Source organism: Arabidopsis lyrata, assembly GCF_000004255.2.
Source record: "Arabidopsis lyrata subsp. lyrata unplaced genomic scaffold ARALYscaffold_1, whole genome shotgun sequence".
Taxonomy (NCBI): domain Eukaryota; kingdom Viridiplantae; phylum Streptophyta; class Magnoliopsida; order Brassicales; family Brassicaceae; genus Arabidopsis; species Arabidopsis lyrata.
In genome coordinates, this window is record NW_003302555.1 from 31,115,976 (window position 1) to 31,130,621 (window position 14,646).

Below are 14,646 nucleotides of genomic sequence, written 5' to 3' on the forward strand. Positions count from 1 at the left end.
ATTGTTTTCAAAATTACAGTAAAAACATATTTTTATGATTTTTATTAAAATTTGAACACAAGTTATGTAAAACATCACAAACTCCCAATTCAAATGATTGAATAACAAAAATAAAATGTTTTTTTTATACTTGTAATCTAAAAAATAATCGGGGTATGTAAGATTAGGCGGGAAATAATCGGATTAGGCGGAAAATAATCGGATTAGACGGAGAATAATCGGGTTACTGATTTTTTAGGGGATTAGTCATTAATCGAGGCGGAGAGGGTGGGCCTAGCGATTAAGCGGGGAGTAATCGGGGCTAGGCGGGGATTTTTAGAACAGGGGCTGAAACTAATGAAGAGGGTATTGCTAAGGCAAAAGAAATCAAGAAAGAGGAAGTCTAAGAAGGTGACATCTAATGAGAATCTAATTCAAGGTTCCACTTCCTATGATTTTGAGAGAAAGAGTTCATCAAGTCAAGATAGAGATTCATCTCCATCAAAAGAAACAAAAAGTTCAGAAGAAGTTAAATGTGAAGATTCTAATTCTGTGACCTGTGCTTTAGTTGCCACAGAAATTGAAACGATGAAAAGCACGAAAGGGAAGCATTGGAAGAGTGTTACAGCTGAAGACATAGATTCTCAAAGGAAAAAGGAGAAGGTGGTTGGGAGTAAGTGGTTTTCTAAATTGAAACCAGGTTTACTAGAAGTTGTTGAAAAGCAAACGTATAATGCTAGGGTGGTAGTTAAGGGCTTTTCAAAACTGGACAGTGAGTTAGAGCAGATAGACTCTATCAGAAGCATTGTTTCTAAGGCAGATGCAAGTGTATCTAAGGCTCACTTAAGAAAAGGACCAAAAATTCTCCAAAGGGAAGTAGTACCTGGTATGAAGTTCCAGCATTGCTGTGAGCTTCTTAACATCCACTGAAGTGGAGCAGCGGCTCTAGGTAACTCCAATAGTCTCGCAAAACAGGATAACCAAATTGAGTTAGTTTTGTGAGAAGTACTCAAGTGTCAGAATTGAGTGAGGTATTTTAGTTGGAGTTGGAGTTACCTGTAGGATACTGGAACTGTGTAGGAGTCACTAGTTCCAGGTGGAGTGTTTGGTGGAAAAAAGGATCCAAGGAAGTGGATTAAGCATTTGAAAAAGGATATCAGTTTCAGGTGGAGTCATTGTTGAAACAATGAATGAGAATTTTGGAAATTTTCAGAAAAAAGCTCAAAGGACATGTTACCATAAGTTGTTGTCTTCAAGCAGCCAAATATGGTCGTTGGTTGTGGTGATTCAACTGTTAACAGGGTAGATCGGGTTAGATCTTTCGGTTAAAATCTGAATCACAAAATTTTTGACTAAGGCAAGAGAAACTAGTGGAGAAGAGCTTACCGGACGTCGAAAGTGATTGAGCAGGGTCTCACCGGAGAAGAAGTAAAGTTTTCGGTGAAACGGTGGCACATGTCGGAGAAACGGAGCCAGTCACTTGAAATGGTTTCAAAAGGGGACACTTTAAGTTTCTCAAATTCTGGAATTTTTCAAGGATTCTAAGTCTCTAAGTGACACAAGAAGAGACAAGAGAGTGATTAGAGGGTACCTGAGATGAACGGTGACGGCGGTGGTCCGATTCACCGGAAGAGACGAAGAAGAAGCTTTAGATTCATTGGAGAAGAAGCTTCAGATTCGTTGGCAGTGACGAAGGTGATGTCTTTGATTCGCCAAAAGTAAGAGCCGTCGAGAAGTAAGTGGAGGATTGTGGTTGATTTCGCCGGAGGTGGCCGTCGGAGAACGTACGGCTGAGGTCGGAATCTAAAATTGATTTCGATTTTCACCATCTTCTCTCCATCACGGGAACAAGAGGAAGCTCGGAGGAGATTGGTGGAGATGATGATCGGAGATGAAGGAGGAGAGTCACCGGAGTAGATCGCCGGAGGAGGTGGCGATCCGGAGGTGGTGTTTAGCTTCACAGACAGAGAAGAGGTGAGGTTGGGTTTCTCAGGTTGATGTCGTCGAAGTGTGTCTTTTGTCAAAAGGTGGAGTTTGTTGTTGGGTTGGACAAAAACACACTAAAAATGACATAAAAAAAGAAGAACAAGTGACATTGGCCCATCACATTGAGTTATATATATCCCCCCTCTACGTGGGATGAGAAAGTGGTGTTAGGTGAGACAAGACATCAAAGAGTGTTCTAGAGAAAGAGAGAGAGAACAAGAGCTTCTCAAGCAAGCTTTCTTCTTCATCTTTGTTGTCTTTGATTCCTTGTATCTTCTTGTTGTAAACCTGAAAAACCAAGACTATCACAAGTTAGTGGTGTGTGTGTGTAACCTCTTTGAGATAGTGAAGCTTGGAAGCAAGAGTCCTTCCCCGAGACGTAGCGGTTAGCCGTGAACTCGGTTATCAAATTCTTGTGTTTGTTTCTTTTACAAGCAACTATTATTCTCAGTTTACTCTACAGTAATAAATACCGTAAGCACCCTACGTTCCTTCGATAACATGTAGGATCAATCTCCTCTTCTTCTTGTGCTTTAGAAACTTTCAATCCGAACACCATGGGTACTTGAGTTGGATTGCAAGTTTCTAAACCAGCTTCTCTTAAGATCCTTCATGCATAACCTTCTTGTTTCATTTCGATCCCATCTTCAACTTGATACAGTTCAATACCGAAGATAATAAGTGAGCCTTCCGAGATCGACATCTCAAACTTTGATGACATCCTAGCCTTGAATTCACTTATAACTTCGAGTGTATTGCCAGTCATGAACAAGTCATCTAACTTCACCCCATTTCATGTGAAACATTCTCGGATCCCTGCTTGGTCCGTCTCTAGTTTCATTCTAGCTCCAACTTTTGTTCTCATCAAAAACCATGTCACGACTTACGACAATCTTCCATGTCGTTTGGTTATAAAGTGTATAGGCTTTGGATCCTGGCTCAAATTCAAGGTGAACTAGTGATGACTTTGATATGTCGTCCAGCTTCTTGAAGTTTGTGGCTTCAACCTTCGAGTGTACTAAACAACCGGAAACTTCTAAATGTGCAAGATTCGGTTTATTCTCTCGCAAGCATTCGTAAAAGGGTCAAGTTTTCAAGGGCTCTTGTTGGTATCCTATGATGATATATTTATGATGATGATTTCTATTCCTCGAACATGATTATTTCTTCCCTAGTCGGGTTAGTTGAGGCATTGATGAAGTCTAAGAAAACAAAGAACGGGATATTGATTATCCGTCCTCCATCGAGGTTTTGATTATCGATCATGCAGCGTATTGTCTATTCAGAATTGGTTGCCTGTTGTTACAGTCGTAAAACAATTAAATAGATTGCCATCAAAACAACATGGTGCCAATGCATGCGAATCCGGCCATGGTATGTATTTCTAGCTTTTAACTTCAAGTTTTTCTCTCTAATACGATGTATGTGTCCCACTTCCCAACTATGCAAATTTTCTCAGTAAAATCCGTCTTTTGTTTAGGTATCTGGATGGACATGCACGGTTCTATCGTCAGTCAAAAATTTTAAGTTCTTATTTAACCGTAAGTGTGGTTTTTACTCATTGCCTTTATGTTTTCATTTATGGCGAAATGCCATTTCGTGTTCGTTTTTGCTGTATTTCCATAACCCTTGATTATGGCTAAGTTTCCAAACTCGGTACTAACCCGGAAAATATTTCATTTCAAAGATGAATTCTCTATTCAATCACAATTGCTTGAACTATAAAGAAAAGGTGGGCATGGGCATCTGTTTTTTCTTTTTGAACTATATATGACACGCATTGCTAGTATATTTTCGCTTCTAGTGTTATGACGGTATTAGATGATTGATGGGGATGGCTAGGCCAGAGACTATACCATTGTGATTTAACTTGTTAGTTGAATCAATGCAGATGAAGTGTTAGTTTGAAAACAAAGGTGTTCTTCAGGATGTGTTGTCAGGCATATATAATCTCATCTTGCGTAAAACGTAAAAGTTCTAAACATCTTATCTCTTTTGTCTTTGTTTCATATTTATCAATTCTTACTTCGAGTACTTCACGTTTCAATTAAAAGTTTTTGATGTCGCAGAATGCCTCCTTTTGTATTCTTGACGAGTGAGACCATTTTATCCCTCTTTGAAGTTATCGTTTCATTGTGTTATATAGATTTGTTTCATCGGATGGTAGTTAATAATGACTCTCGTTTTTTCAGATATACAAGTAAAGAGACGAAATCCAAAGCACGAGTGCACGACAATGTTTTTTTGAAGGGGCCGAAAAGATCATGCTTTACAGTGAGAGAACATACTTCTTTTGGCGATACAAAGTTTTTTTTTATTTTATTTCTTTGTTTAGATTCTATGATTCAATTAATATTCTCATCAATGTCGGCATCTGGGATTTCAGGCCCGTGGCATAAAGAACTTGATTTTCTATTCTCTTCCAGAGCAGAAGGAATTTTACCCACAGATAATGAACATGCTTGAAGAATCACATGACATGATTGCCACTATGTTTTTTTTTTTCGTTTTGACCAGCTCCAGGTAATTACACAATTCTCATTATTAATCTTATGATGCTTTTTACACAATGAGAGCCATACCTATTCATTTTTTCTGTCCTCCATTAATTCAATTACTACTAGTTCCTCAGCTTAGAGACCAATCATTGAGAAATATTTGTTGAAGTCTGGTTCTTTACTCCTTTTCCTACGTTAAGCTCTAGTTGGTTTTGATTGCAGTTGTGACATTTTAATTATTGTTATATATATATATATATATATATATCCTGAATAAGAGTTAACTCTCTTTCTCTCAGTAGCACCAATCCGATAAGTGAGTTTCTGATGCAATATATGGATCCAATGTTAATAGAGATTATATCTCTCCGGTTTAATGTTGAATGTAGTTCGGTTATTTTTGGTTATATATCTTGTATAGTTGGTTATCTCTCTTAGTATTTAAGCTTGCTTTGTATCACCATTTACGCTTAATGAAGGTTTCACGATTATTGATAAATGTGATGGTTATTTGCAGCTGGCAAGGATCGTTGTGGATGATTTAGCAAAGAAAATGATCAGTTTTGAGAAGAGCACTTTTACTTTCCGAGAAGGAGTGGAGTGATCAAGATGATTTATTGGTGTAACGAAAAATGTTGCTATCTATTTTGCTGATCTTAAAACTTAATCCCCTATTTTTGTTATACCATTTTCTATGGTCAGATATACATTAACCGGTTTAAATTAAGAAAAACGATTTAACTGTTGTATCTTTACCCATGTAGACGTAGGTCTGTCAAACATCTTCTTTCGTTTTTCCATAACTCTGTTATTACTCTGTCAATAAATTCTGCAAAAGATCATCTATAACTCTTCCAAGTGATCTGACCAAGTTATTCAATGGTAGGAAATGCCAGCAATGCGAAACTTAAATTTTTGTAACATGTTTCCTCTTCTTCTTTAGAGGTCTAGGTTTGATTTTCATGTTAAGAGATCGATTTAGTGTATAATGGGTTTAACTTACTCAGTGTTACTTAACACATATATTTATGTGTAATATCAAATGTTGGAAGTTGCTAAACATATTGACCTCATTTACTTTGCCAGAAAGTTAATAGTCTACATGTTTTCACTATAAACCCTCATCATCATGCATGTTCCTGACCAATTATGTATTTTTGTTTTCAACAGATTTTAAATATGTGTAAATTGTGAATTCTGTCAACTAAATAATATTTCAGTCAAAAAAGTAAAAATTATTAAATATTAAATTAAGTCGAAAAATAAATATGAGCATATTAATTATTAATGTAATTTTTTTTGCCTAAATGGCAAATTGTCCCGACATGAATTAGGCTAATTATTTTTTCTTGAAACATTAAATTTATTTTAGTTGAAAACCTGCTAGTATACCTTCTCATAGAGTGAAACGGTTTTAGGTTTAAGACATGTGAGTTTGAACACACAAGACGTTGACTTGTGAGTAGAAGGAACATGTGAACTTATATGGACCATGTGACCTTGAACTACAATCATTGGAAATTTGGAATGTTAAACTACTATCTTCTCTTATTTGGCATCTAAACTTTGTTTTTATTACTCTCTAAACAAAAACGAGTAAACATAAGATTTCTGCACAAAAATGTATGCATTTTGTTTTACGTACAATCATCTAATTCGAAACACATGGGGTGATTTTTATACCATTTAAAGACAACAAATTAACCAACCAACCACACGTGAATATCGCCAAATTAAAAGAGATATAAACTTAGAGAGGATAATGAACCATTAGGTTTCCCCAAGTACTAAAACTACGAGGGACCTCTACGGTGCCAAAGAAAGGTTTCGGAGTTATGAGTGGTCACCTCTCCTAGTCTCCTACCTCTTTGAAAGACATGTATATCGCTTTAACTCGAGTCTTAGAAAGCCCGGTTCTCGTGTCTTTGCTTAATAATTACTTCATGTATGTAGCGGCAGGCAACCTATGCAAATAGACAAATTCATATTTTCCGTCGTGACCATAGCTATTCAATACTTCAAATTTAGCAAAAGACAGACAAATATTAAAGACACAATGCTAAGAAAGAAAACAAAGGGGATTTTTTATTAACAATTTTTGCAGATGATCATACAAAATTAGAAATGTGTTAAATAATATATAACTTCTTGAGCAGGAAAAAAAAAACTAGTAGAAACTTGAATATCCAATAATCGTTGTGGTTTTGATATCTAACCATTTTTATGTATACATATATATATGCACTGTATGATTACACTGTCAAACTAAAAGTTATAAAAATACAATAATAGAAAATGTGAGAAATGTTTTTCAAAAATTGTGAACAATAAAAAAAGTGAGAAATGAATATTCTTTGGTTTTCAACTACTTTAACATCTAAATTTAACATGGGAAATGAAATGAAAATATGAGTCCGAAATAAAAGAGAAAATAATAAGTAGTTCAGAATTTGTTTTGAGAACAAAATTTGTAAAAAGAGTAAAAGACTAGAGAACAGATATAGTCAATTGATCATCTACACATGATGTTGTTAGAAGAAAAGAAAAAAAAGAAAAAAGAAAAAAAAAACCAAAAAATCCAAAAAGGAATTTCTCTTCACATTATGTGTATGGCCATAAATAAGACTTATCTATCTCTCGGGAGGAAAACAAACTGCTCGTGTTGGTGCTTTTGTAATTCGTCTTTTCTTTTGTATTATCTTTAAGAAATGTCATTTTCCTTATGCACCTTCACAAAATTCCGGTGCACTAAAAGTTAATATACCAAATTGCAAATAATTCAGCTCCAGTTTACCCTTGTTTTATTTAGTTTGGTTTGGGTACGTTTTGATCTTTTTCATCAGACGTATGTAGATTTTTACTTTTGCCGTTTCATTATAGATAAGTAAAATTTTATCGTCCTCGAATAGATGGTTTGTTATTGAAACTTTTCCTAACACACTTCAACTAATTGTAATTTTAAAATTTACACACCCTTTGTTGGGTTTTATTTGTCTAAATTTATAATTTTAATTTTCCAAAAATGATATGACAAGCCCATGTACGTATTTTCTGAATGGTTTTTTTTTTTTTTTTTTTTTTACCATATTCCATTGTTCTCTTTTTTTAGTTAGTTCCATTCTCTCGTTTTTTTTTTCTGACCTCTTCTAACATTTATTTCACTCTATACATAGCTGCCATATACTTCAATTTGTTTCCAAACCTACACTCTCCTCTCTCCCTCCCCTCCTCTCTCACAAAAATGAACAACACCATTGTAAAAATGCAAAACAAAAGCCATAGCCACCATCATCCATCATCCCGGAGTATCCACGAGCGGAACTCGCATGGCCTAATTTCGATAAATGCCATGATCATCATCGGAATCTCCATCATCTCCATCTTCATAATCTTTGCAATTCTCTTAATAATCCTTTTACTTCATCGACTTAAATCCGCAAGAGACAAAGCACAAGAATTATCTTGCAAAGAAAGCTTCAACAACATGAACAATGGTGGAACTTCCACCAACTACAGCTACACCTCTAGCCCTGGTATGACAATTAAAACCAATCAGCAATGAGTGGAGATTCTCATACCTTTATACTAGTATCGAATCACTTGCACATCCAACGCCCAATTTCTTATTTGAACTCTAATTTACTTGTTAGATGACATCAAGAGAGATTGTCTATACTCAAGAAACCCAACATCGTTCAGACAACTGCCTCAACAAACAAAAAGTTGTAGAAGAAGCCGAGCAGAAGGAGTAGAAGTGTACACATACAAGGAATTAGAGATTGCAACTAATAATTTCAGCGAGGGCAAGAAAATCGGAAGCGGTGGATATGGAGATGTGTACAAAGGAGTACTAAGGGATGGAACTGTTGCGGCCATTAAAAAGCTTCATATGCTTAATGATAATGCTAGTAACCAAAAGCATGAAGAACGGTCCTTTAGGCTTGAGGTTAGTCGTGCCCACTTCATTTATTGTCCATTTTTTTTTCTTATCTACTCTTGTTGTGCTTATTTATTGTTTCCATGTTATTAACACATGAATATAATATACTAGTCTTATAAAGAATAACTATATTAAAATTTTGAATAAAGTACCGTTGCATTGTAAATTTTGAAACTTTGAAACGTATTATAGTTACTCCATGTAGGTGACTCACGAGACACCGGTTCACGCATACCTCTCCTCTACAGTTATAAATATTATCACTTATGATATTTTAGTAAAAAGTTTTTTACACAAAACCTCCTTCAAATGATTTTTTTTTCAAGTTTATGTTCAGTTTGCAAAAAAATATGTAGGTTTAGTCTACAATATAATTAGCCACCACCATGGTTTTAGTTTATTAAGTTATGATAAATTGAGTCACTGTGACGAAAAGTACATGTGTACTCTTAAAATTTAGAAACTCTAATGTGGACGTAAATTTGTCTTGAAGATACATATGAATATTATATATGGGTTAGTTAAATATCTATGCGCAGACGATCCAAAAATTAAGTATCTATACATAAAGATCACATAATTAAACCTCTCTCTTCCCTGATAGCATTTAAGGCGAAAACACCCCTACAAAACAGAAAACTTGTTAACTGCGTATAACATAGGTACGACAGCATTAAATGCTAACGATATCTTTGAAAATATATCTCTGCCGACATTGGTAATATAAAGATACGGTAAAACATAGCCCTAAAACAAAATCATCAAACACCAAACATCAAACGAAATTTGTAAATAATCATCAAACACCGAACAACAAGTTTCGATTGATAACACTGTTAGTCGATAATACGACTAGCTGCTAACTAAAATAAGACATATATTAACTTAAAACAGCTTTTAAAAACATTCATACAAACAACATTCACGTTTTGCTAACAGTAGTACCCCAATAAGACGTTAGTGGCTAACTATGACCATGTTATTACCTCAAAAATTATAACTATTCATCAAACCCAAGACAACAATGTCTCCATGTATTGATAACAATGTTAGGCGATAATTCGGCTATCTATTAACTATAATGAGACAAATTTTTACTTGCGACTTTTAAAACATTAATCAAAACAACATTTCTGTTTTGATAACAATAGTATCCCGATAATACGTTATCTGATAATTACGATAATGTTTTCACCTTGAAATTTGAAAATAATCATCCAACACCAAACAACAAGTTTCGATTGATAACATTGTTAGTCGATAATACGACTAGCTGCTAACTAAAATAAGACAGATATTAAATAATCAGGCTGGTTTGTTCAGAAACTCCAACAGGCGACCGAGAGAAGACCGAGATATGTACTGCCGTTCATCATCGTCGAGGACATTGATGATACCACACACCGTTTTCATCTTCTAATAAACATTAACCCTCTCGCCGCGAGGTTCTTCACCAAAAGCTATCAGACGCGGAGAAAACAGAATCGGCCTCATCTGTTAAGGAAAAAATTGCATAAACCCTAGTTAGATAACGCAAAACATGTCGTTGAAACACAAATCAAACGAAAAAAATGGCAAATTGATTACCAGAAGACAAATCGAGATCAATAAAAACCCAGATCTGAGAAATAAACACTTGCTCGAGAATCAGAAGGAGATAAAGAAAATAAGAGAGAGAAAATTTTGTGGTGTCGTTTCCTTTTTTCTACAGTCCCAAAACGCCGACTCTGTCTCTTCATATAGAAAGCAAAGAACACGACTGTTCGTTTCTCGCAAAAAAAAAAAATATAAACACAACTCCCAAAACAATATCTACACAATATCTCCTCCTGCCGTCTGACATAATTTCAACCTATAATCTACGAAGTTTCTAATATCATAATATAGGGGTACATGCGTCTTTAAAAAGTGAACAGAAGCGAGAGAACAGTGCAACTTTACGAGACTCAATTATGCATTCGTCTATGCATATCCATTGATATTTCTCATTATATTATAGATTAAATTCTACTTCTTAGATTTGAACTAATTATAGTTTTTATAAGTTGATAATAAAATTCATTTGGAGGATTTTTTTTGTAAAAATAAAAATTATTATACGATGGAGTAGTTTGTGTTTTGAAGAATATATATCTTAAAATGTTAGCTCAAAATACAGTTATCCTTTCTTGGATTTCTACAATGCATATCTTGACAATAGAAAAAAAAATTGAAGATTCCTCTAATTGACATGCCCCTTTCAGAATGTGCTGGGATTTTTTTTTGTTTTTTTTGGCATCCATGTGCTGGGATTTATAAAAATCTAATCATCTATACTATTAATTGGGAATCACTAGATATAAAATAACCTTATGAAGAGTAAAATATTACATAAGATGCCATTAGCTTTTAGTGTTTTAAAATAAATTCATTAATGGTATAATATTAATCAAAAAATTATATATTTAAATAAATTATAGTAAAATTCTTTTAAATAATTATTAGTTTCCAAAAATTAAACTAACTTTCTCTCTCTTAATAATTATGGACGAAAATTTAAAATTATTTTCTAAAAAATTGTTAACCAATGAGAATTGAAAAACTAAAATTTTATATCCAACTAAGATTTTATCTAAAAATATAACATTTTAATTCAAAATCAAAAACATGATCGTTTGAAAAAATTTTATCAATGGAGGATTTTAAGATTGAATTTGAAAATTTATTAAAAAATTAAATAAAAATATTTTAAGATTTAGTTTTGTTATAATATTTTCACAAATTTTGAACTATAAAATGAAATTTTATTTCACAATTCTAAAAGACGATATTAGATATTAACAAATATTTATATTTACTATGAACTAAACTCAAATAATAATAAATTTAAAGTAATTATCATTATGGTCTTCGTTTAGAACAAGTTTCGGAAATATCTAAACAATACATTGTACATATTAATTTTGAAATATTTTGTGTTTTATTTTTTTCCTTCTCAACCGGATCTTCTCAACCGGATTTACCTTCTTCACACAGTTTTCGAAATAATGTAAACTAATTATGTATTTGCATTCAAAACAAATTATGCAACAATAGCAGATCCTTTTCACAGATGTATCTCAAATTTTTATTTTGTCCAAAAATTAAATTAATTATGATTAAACAATGAAAAGAAGAATATGCAAAATTTAGCTAAGGAAAGAAACATTAATAAATTTTTTAAAATATATTTGTAACTTTAACAACATACATATTAATCCGCAAAACTCACAATATATATTGTATGGTATTTAAAGGTAAGCAAACAAGAATTTAGAACATGATTTTAATAGAATGAAATGAGAATAGGAATTACGAGACGGGATAGGAGGGAAACATAATAAAAATCAAACTAAATACCCAACTGGTATGAGTTCGAGTTATGAGCACTATATAAAATAAATTTGTTTGCCGTACAAAAAAAAAATTGTTTACACACATAACATATACATATTCTATTTATGATGGATACGGGACCGTAATATTTTATTTTACGTATACGAGACGGGTTATGGGACGAAGAATTTATGACAAATAATACAGGATGGGGTAGATTTCCCGTTCCAAAATAGTTACGTCTAGCTAATATACATGAAATAACCGAAACTAAAACCGAATTCATATCCTATTTCACACCTGTAATCAAACTGTTAGAAATATTTTGATTAGTTTAGAAAATAAAAACGTAACATCACTTAACTTTTGCAACTAACTTATATCTTAATTTTATCCTAAATATAATTTCGCACGTACGTGTAGGTCCGGATCTTAAAATAGAATTATGCACTAACGCAATTGAATTTCGTTCATTACTCTAACTTTATAATATCTATTTACGAAGTTCACCAACACAACAAAATATTTTATATTTTTAAAATCTATATAACAATTTCTATAAAAATATTCATGCACGTACGTGTGGATCGAGATCTAATATATCATAAAAACAACAAAATAATCTATATTAAATTAAAAATTTTTAGAATTTTTATTAAAATATGAAACCCCGCACGTATGTGCGGTCATGATCTAGTTGGATATATATTTTGGTCCGTGCTTCGATATATTTAGTAGAGAAAAAGAAAGTACCAAAACATTCAATATATTTTGTCCAATAGTCAATACGTAATCAAGTGGATTTGTTTCTTAATTAGTAGTAACTATTAATTAAATGTCAACCCATTAATATTATGTATTTTCACAACATCATTAATCATTATCATCATTTGTTGCAATACCATTAAGTTTATAATTACATAAGCTAATATAATCATTAATGCGCAGGTTGATCTTCTTAGTCGATTACAATGCCCATATTTGGTGGAATTACTTGGATATTGTGCAGATCAAACCCATAGGATTCTGATATTTGAATATATGCCTAATGGTACACTGGAACATCATCTTCATGATCATAGTTGTAAGAATCTAAAGGATCAATCTCAACCATTAGATTGGGGAACCCGGCTTAGGATTGCCCTTGATTGCGCCCGAGCTCTAGAGTTTCTACACGAAAATACAGTCTCTACTGTGATCCACCGGAACTTCAAGTGTACCAACATTTTGTTGGATCAAAATAATCGAGCTAAAGTTTCAGATTTCGGATTGGCGAAAACTGGATCCGATAAACTAAACGGGGAGATTTCAACAAGGGTGCTCGGTACCACAGGATATCTTGCTCCAGAGTAAGTAACAATTCACATTGTTGTCACATTTTGATCCATTAGGTGTATGGGGTTAGAAATAAAATTGGTAACCAATATAACATCATGCTATATGTCACCAACAAATATGGAATATGATCGTGGTTGATTTCTATCCATAGTGTGTCACTTGTGAATCAAAAAGATCGATTATGGTCACTCAATTTCTCTTAAGAGCCATAACATAACCATATAAGATTTTTGTCTTGAGATAGGTACGCCTCTACGGGAAAGCTTACTACAAAATCAGATGTTTATAGTTATGGTATTGTGTTACTACAACTCTTAACGGGTCGTACACCGATCGATTCAAGGCGTCCGCGGGGACAAGATGTCCTTGTCTCTTGGGTAGGTATACCGTAATTTATTTTCAATAGCATATTATAAATTTGAACTACTCAATATTGTCTCATGGATATCCACACGAGACCATGTGTAGACTTGTCTACACTTGCTTAGAACTATCTATATAGCTTGTAATTAATTGTAAAAATGTGATATATATTTTCAGGCTCTTCCGAGGCTAACCAACAGAGAGAAAATTAGTGAAATGGTTGATCCAACCATGAAAGGTCAATACTCACAAAAAGATCTTATTCAGGTTTGGTTTCTCCACTTTCTCTCTTGAGTTCCTTTAGTACATTTCTGTATGACAAAACTTGTAGCTGGTTAATTGGTTTTTGACAAAATGAGTCATCTTTCAAAGCTTAAATTTGTATTCAAATTCCAATCTAGTAGGCCTTTTTAATAACATGGTGATTGAAACTCAGATTTTTAATAACATGCAAATTACTTATTCTCTTGCTAGTTAAAGCGTTTAATGTGGTTACCTTGAAAGCGTAGTGAATGTGACTTCTCACCCGCTAGACTAAAAGTTGATTGATTCAACACAATATTTATAAAAATAAAACCATTGAACTACTAATGTTTGGGTGACAGTAAAAACGCTATCGAAAATAAATTTGTATATCTATATCTTTGTGGACAAGAGTTGTGATACAAATTTTATGAAACAGGTAGCAGCCATAGCAGCAGTGTGTGTGCAACCAGAAGCAAGTTACAGACCGTTGATGACGGATGTTGTTCACTCGCTCATTCCCCTTGTTAAAGCTTTCAACAAAAGTACTGAATCTTCTCGGTTTCCTAGCCGTAGAGAAAGCTTATCATTTGATGATATTATGCCATGACACTCTTTTGTTTAATGTGTGTAATTTAATTTCTCTCTTATAAGTTGCGCTCTCGTTGTTATTGTATATTTGTATAGATAAATGAATCCATTTATCTTTGTTAAATTAATATATATTAGTGTTGCGTTAGGCCCGGCTTAGAGGCAGTGCTGACAGTGCTAGAGCACTGGGTCTACATTTTTTTGTCACTTTTTGTGAAGCTTTAAGATCCTAAATTTTTGATATTCTTGCAAATAAAGGTCCTAAATTTTAAATCTTTGCAAATAAGACCTTAAGTTTTCAGAAAACAAAATAATTGGGCACAAGGTCCAAAAAAAAATTGAGCCGGCCCTTGT

General features: G+C 33.4%; 1 protein-coding gene and 2 long non-coding RNA genes across 3 annotated transcripts; 1 reads left to right on the top strand and 2 right to left on the bottom strand.

Moving 5' to 3' along the window:
- Positions 1-1,211: 1,211 nt before the first annotated feature.
- LOC110225367 lies at positions 1,212-2,422 on the bottom strand. The gene is made up of 3 exons (XR_002329729.1): positions 1,571-2,422; positions 1,366-1,458; positions 1,212-1,270 (listed from the first exon to the last, which is right to left on the bottom strand). It is a non-coding gene; the product is annotated as an uncharacterized LOC110225367 (long non-coding RNA).
- A 5,156-nt stretch (positions 2,423-7,578) lies between these two features.
- On the top strand, positions 7,579-14,440 carry LOC9330668 (probable serine/threonine-protein kinase PBL7). Its single transcript, XM_002891866.2, has 6 exons — positions 7,579-7,996; positions 8,114-8,409; positions 12,706-13,106; positions 13,340-13,472; positions 13,636-13,725; positions 14,141-14,440. The coding sequence occupies exons 1-6, from the start codon at positions 7,705-7,707 to the stop codon at positions 14,309-14,311; spliced, it is 1,383 nt and encodes a 460-aa protein (XP_002891912.1). The 5' UTR covers positions 7,579-7,704; the 3' UTR covers positions 14,312-14,440.
- Positions 9,575-10,779, bottom strand: LOC110225135. The gene is made up of 2 exons (XR_002329547.1): positions 9,991-10,779; positions 9,575-9,897 (listed from the first exon to the last, which is right to left on the bottom strand). It is a non-coding gene; the product is annotated as an uncharacterized LOC110225135 (long non-coding RNA).
- Positions 14,441-14,646: the final 206 nt, after the last annotated feature.

What these genes read in the sequence shown, in the direction of transcription:
- LOC9330668 (XM_002891866.2), top strand. Translation starts at nt 7,705, where the DNA reads ATGAACAACACCATTGTAAAAATGCAAAACAAAAGCCATAGCCACCAT. An exon ending in AAGATGTCCTTGTCTCTTGG is followed by an intron (nt 13,473 to 13,635) that starts GTAGGTATACCG and finishes ATATATTTTCAG; the next exon opens with GCTCTTCCGAGGCTAACCAA. An exon ending in CACAAAAAGATCTTATTCAG is followed by an intron (nt 13,726 to 14,140) that starts GTTTGGTTTCTC and finishes TTTATGAAACAG; the next exon opens with GTAGCAGCCATAGCAGCAGT.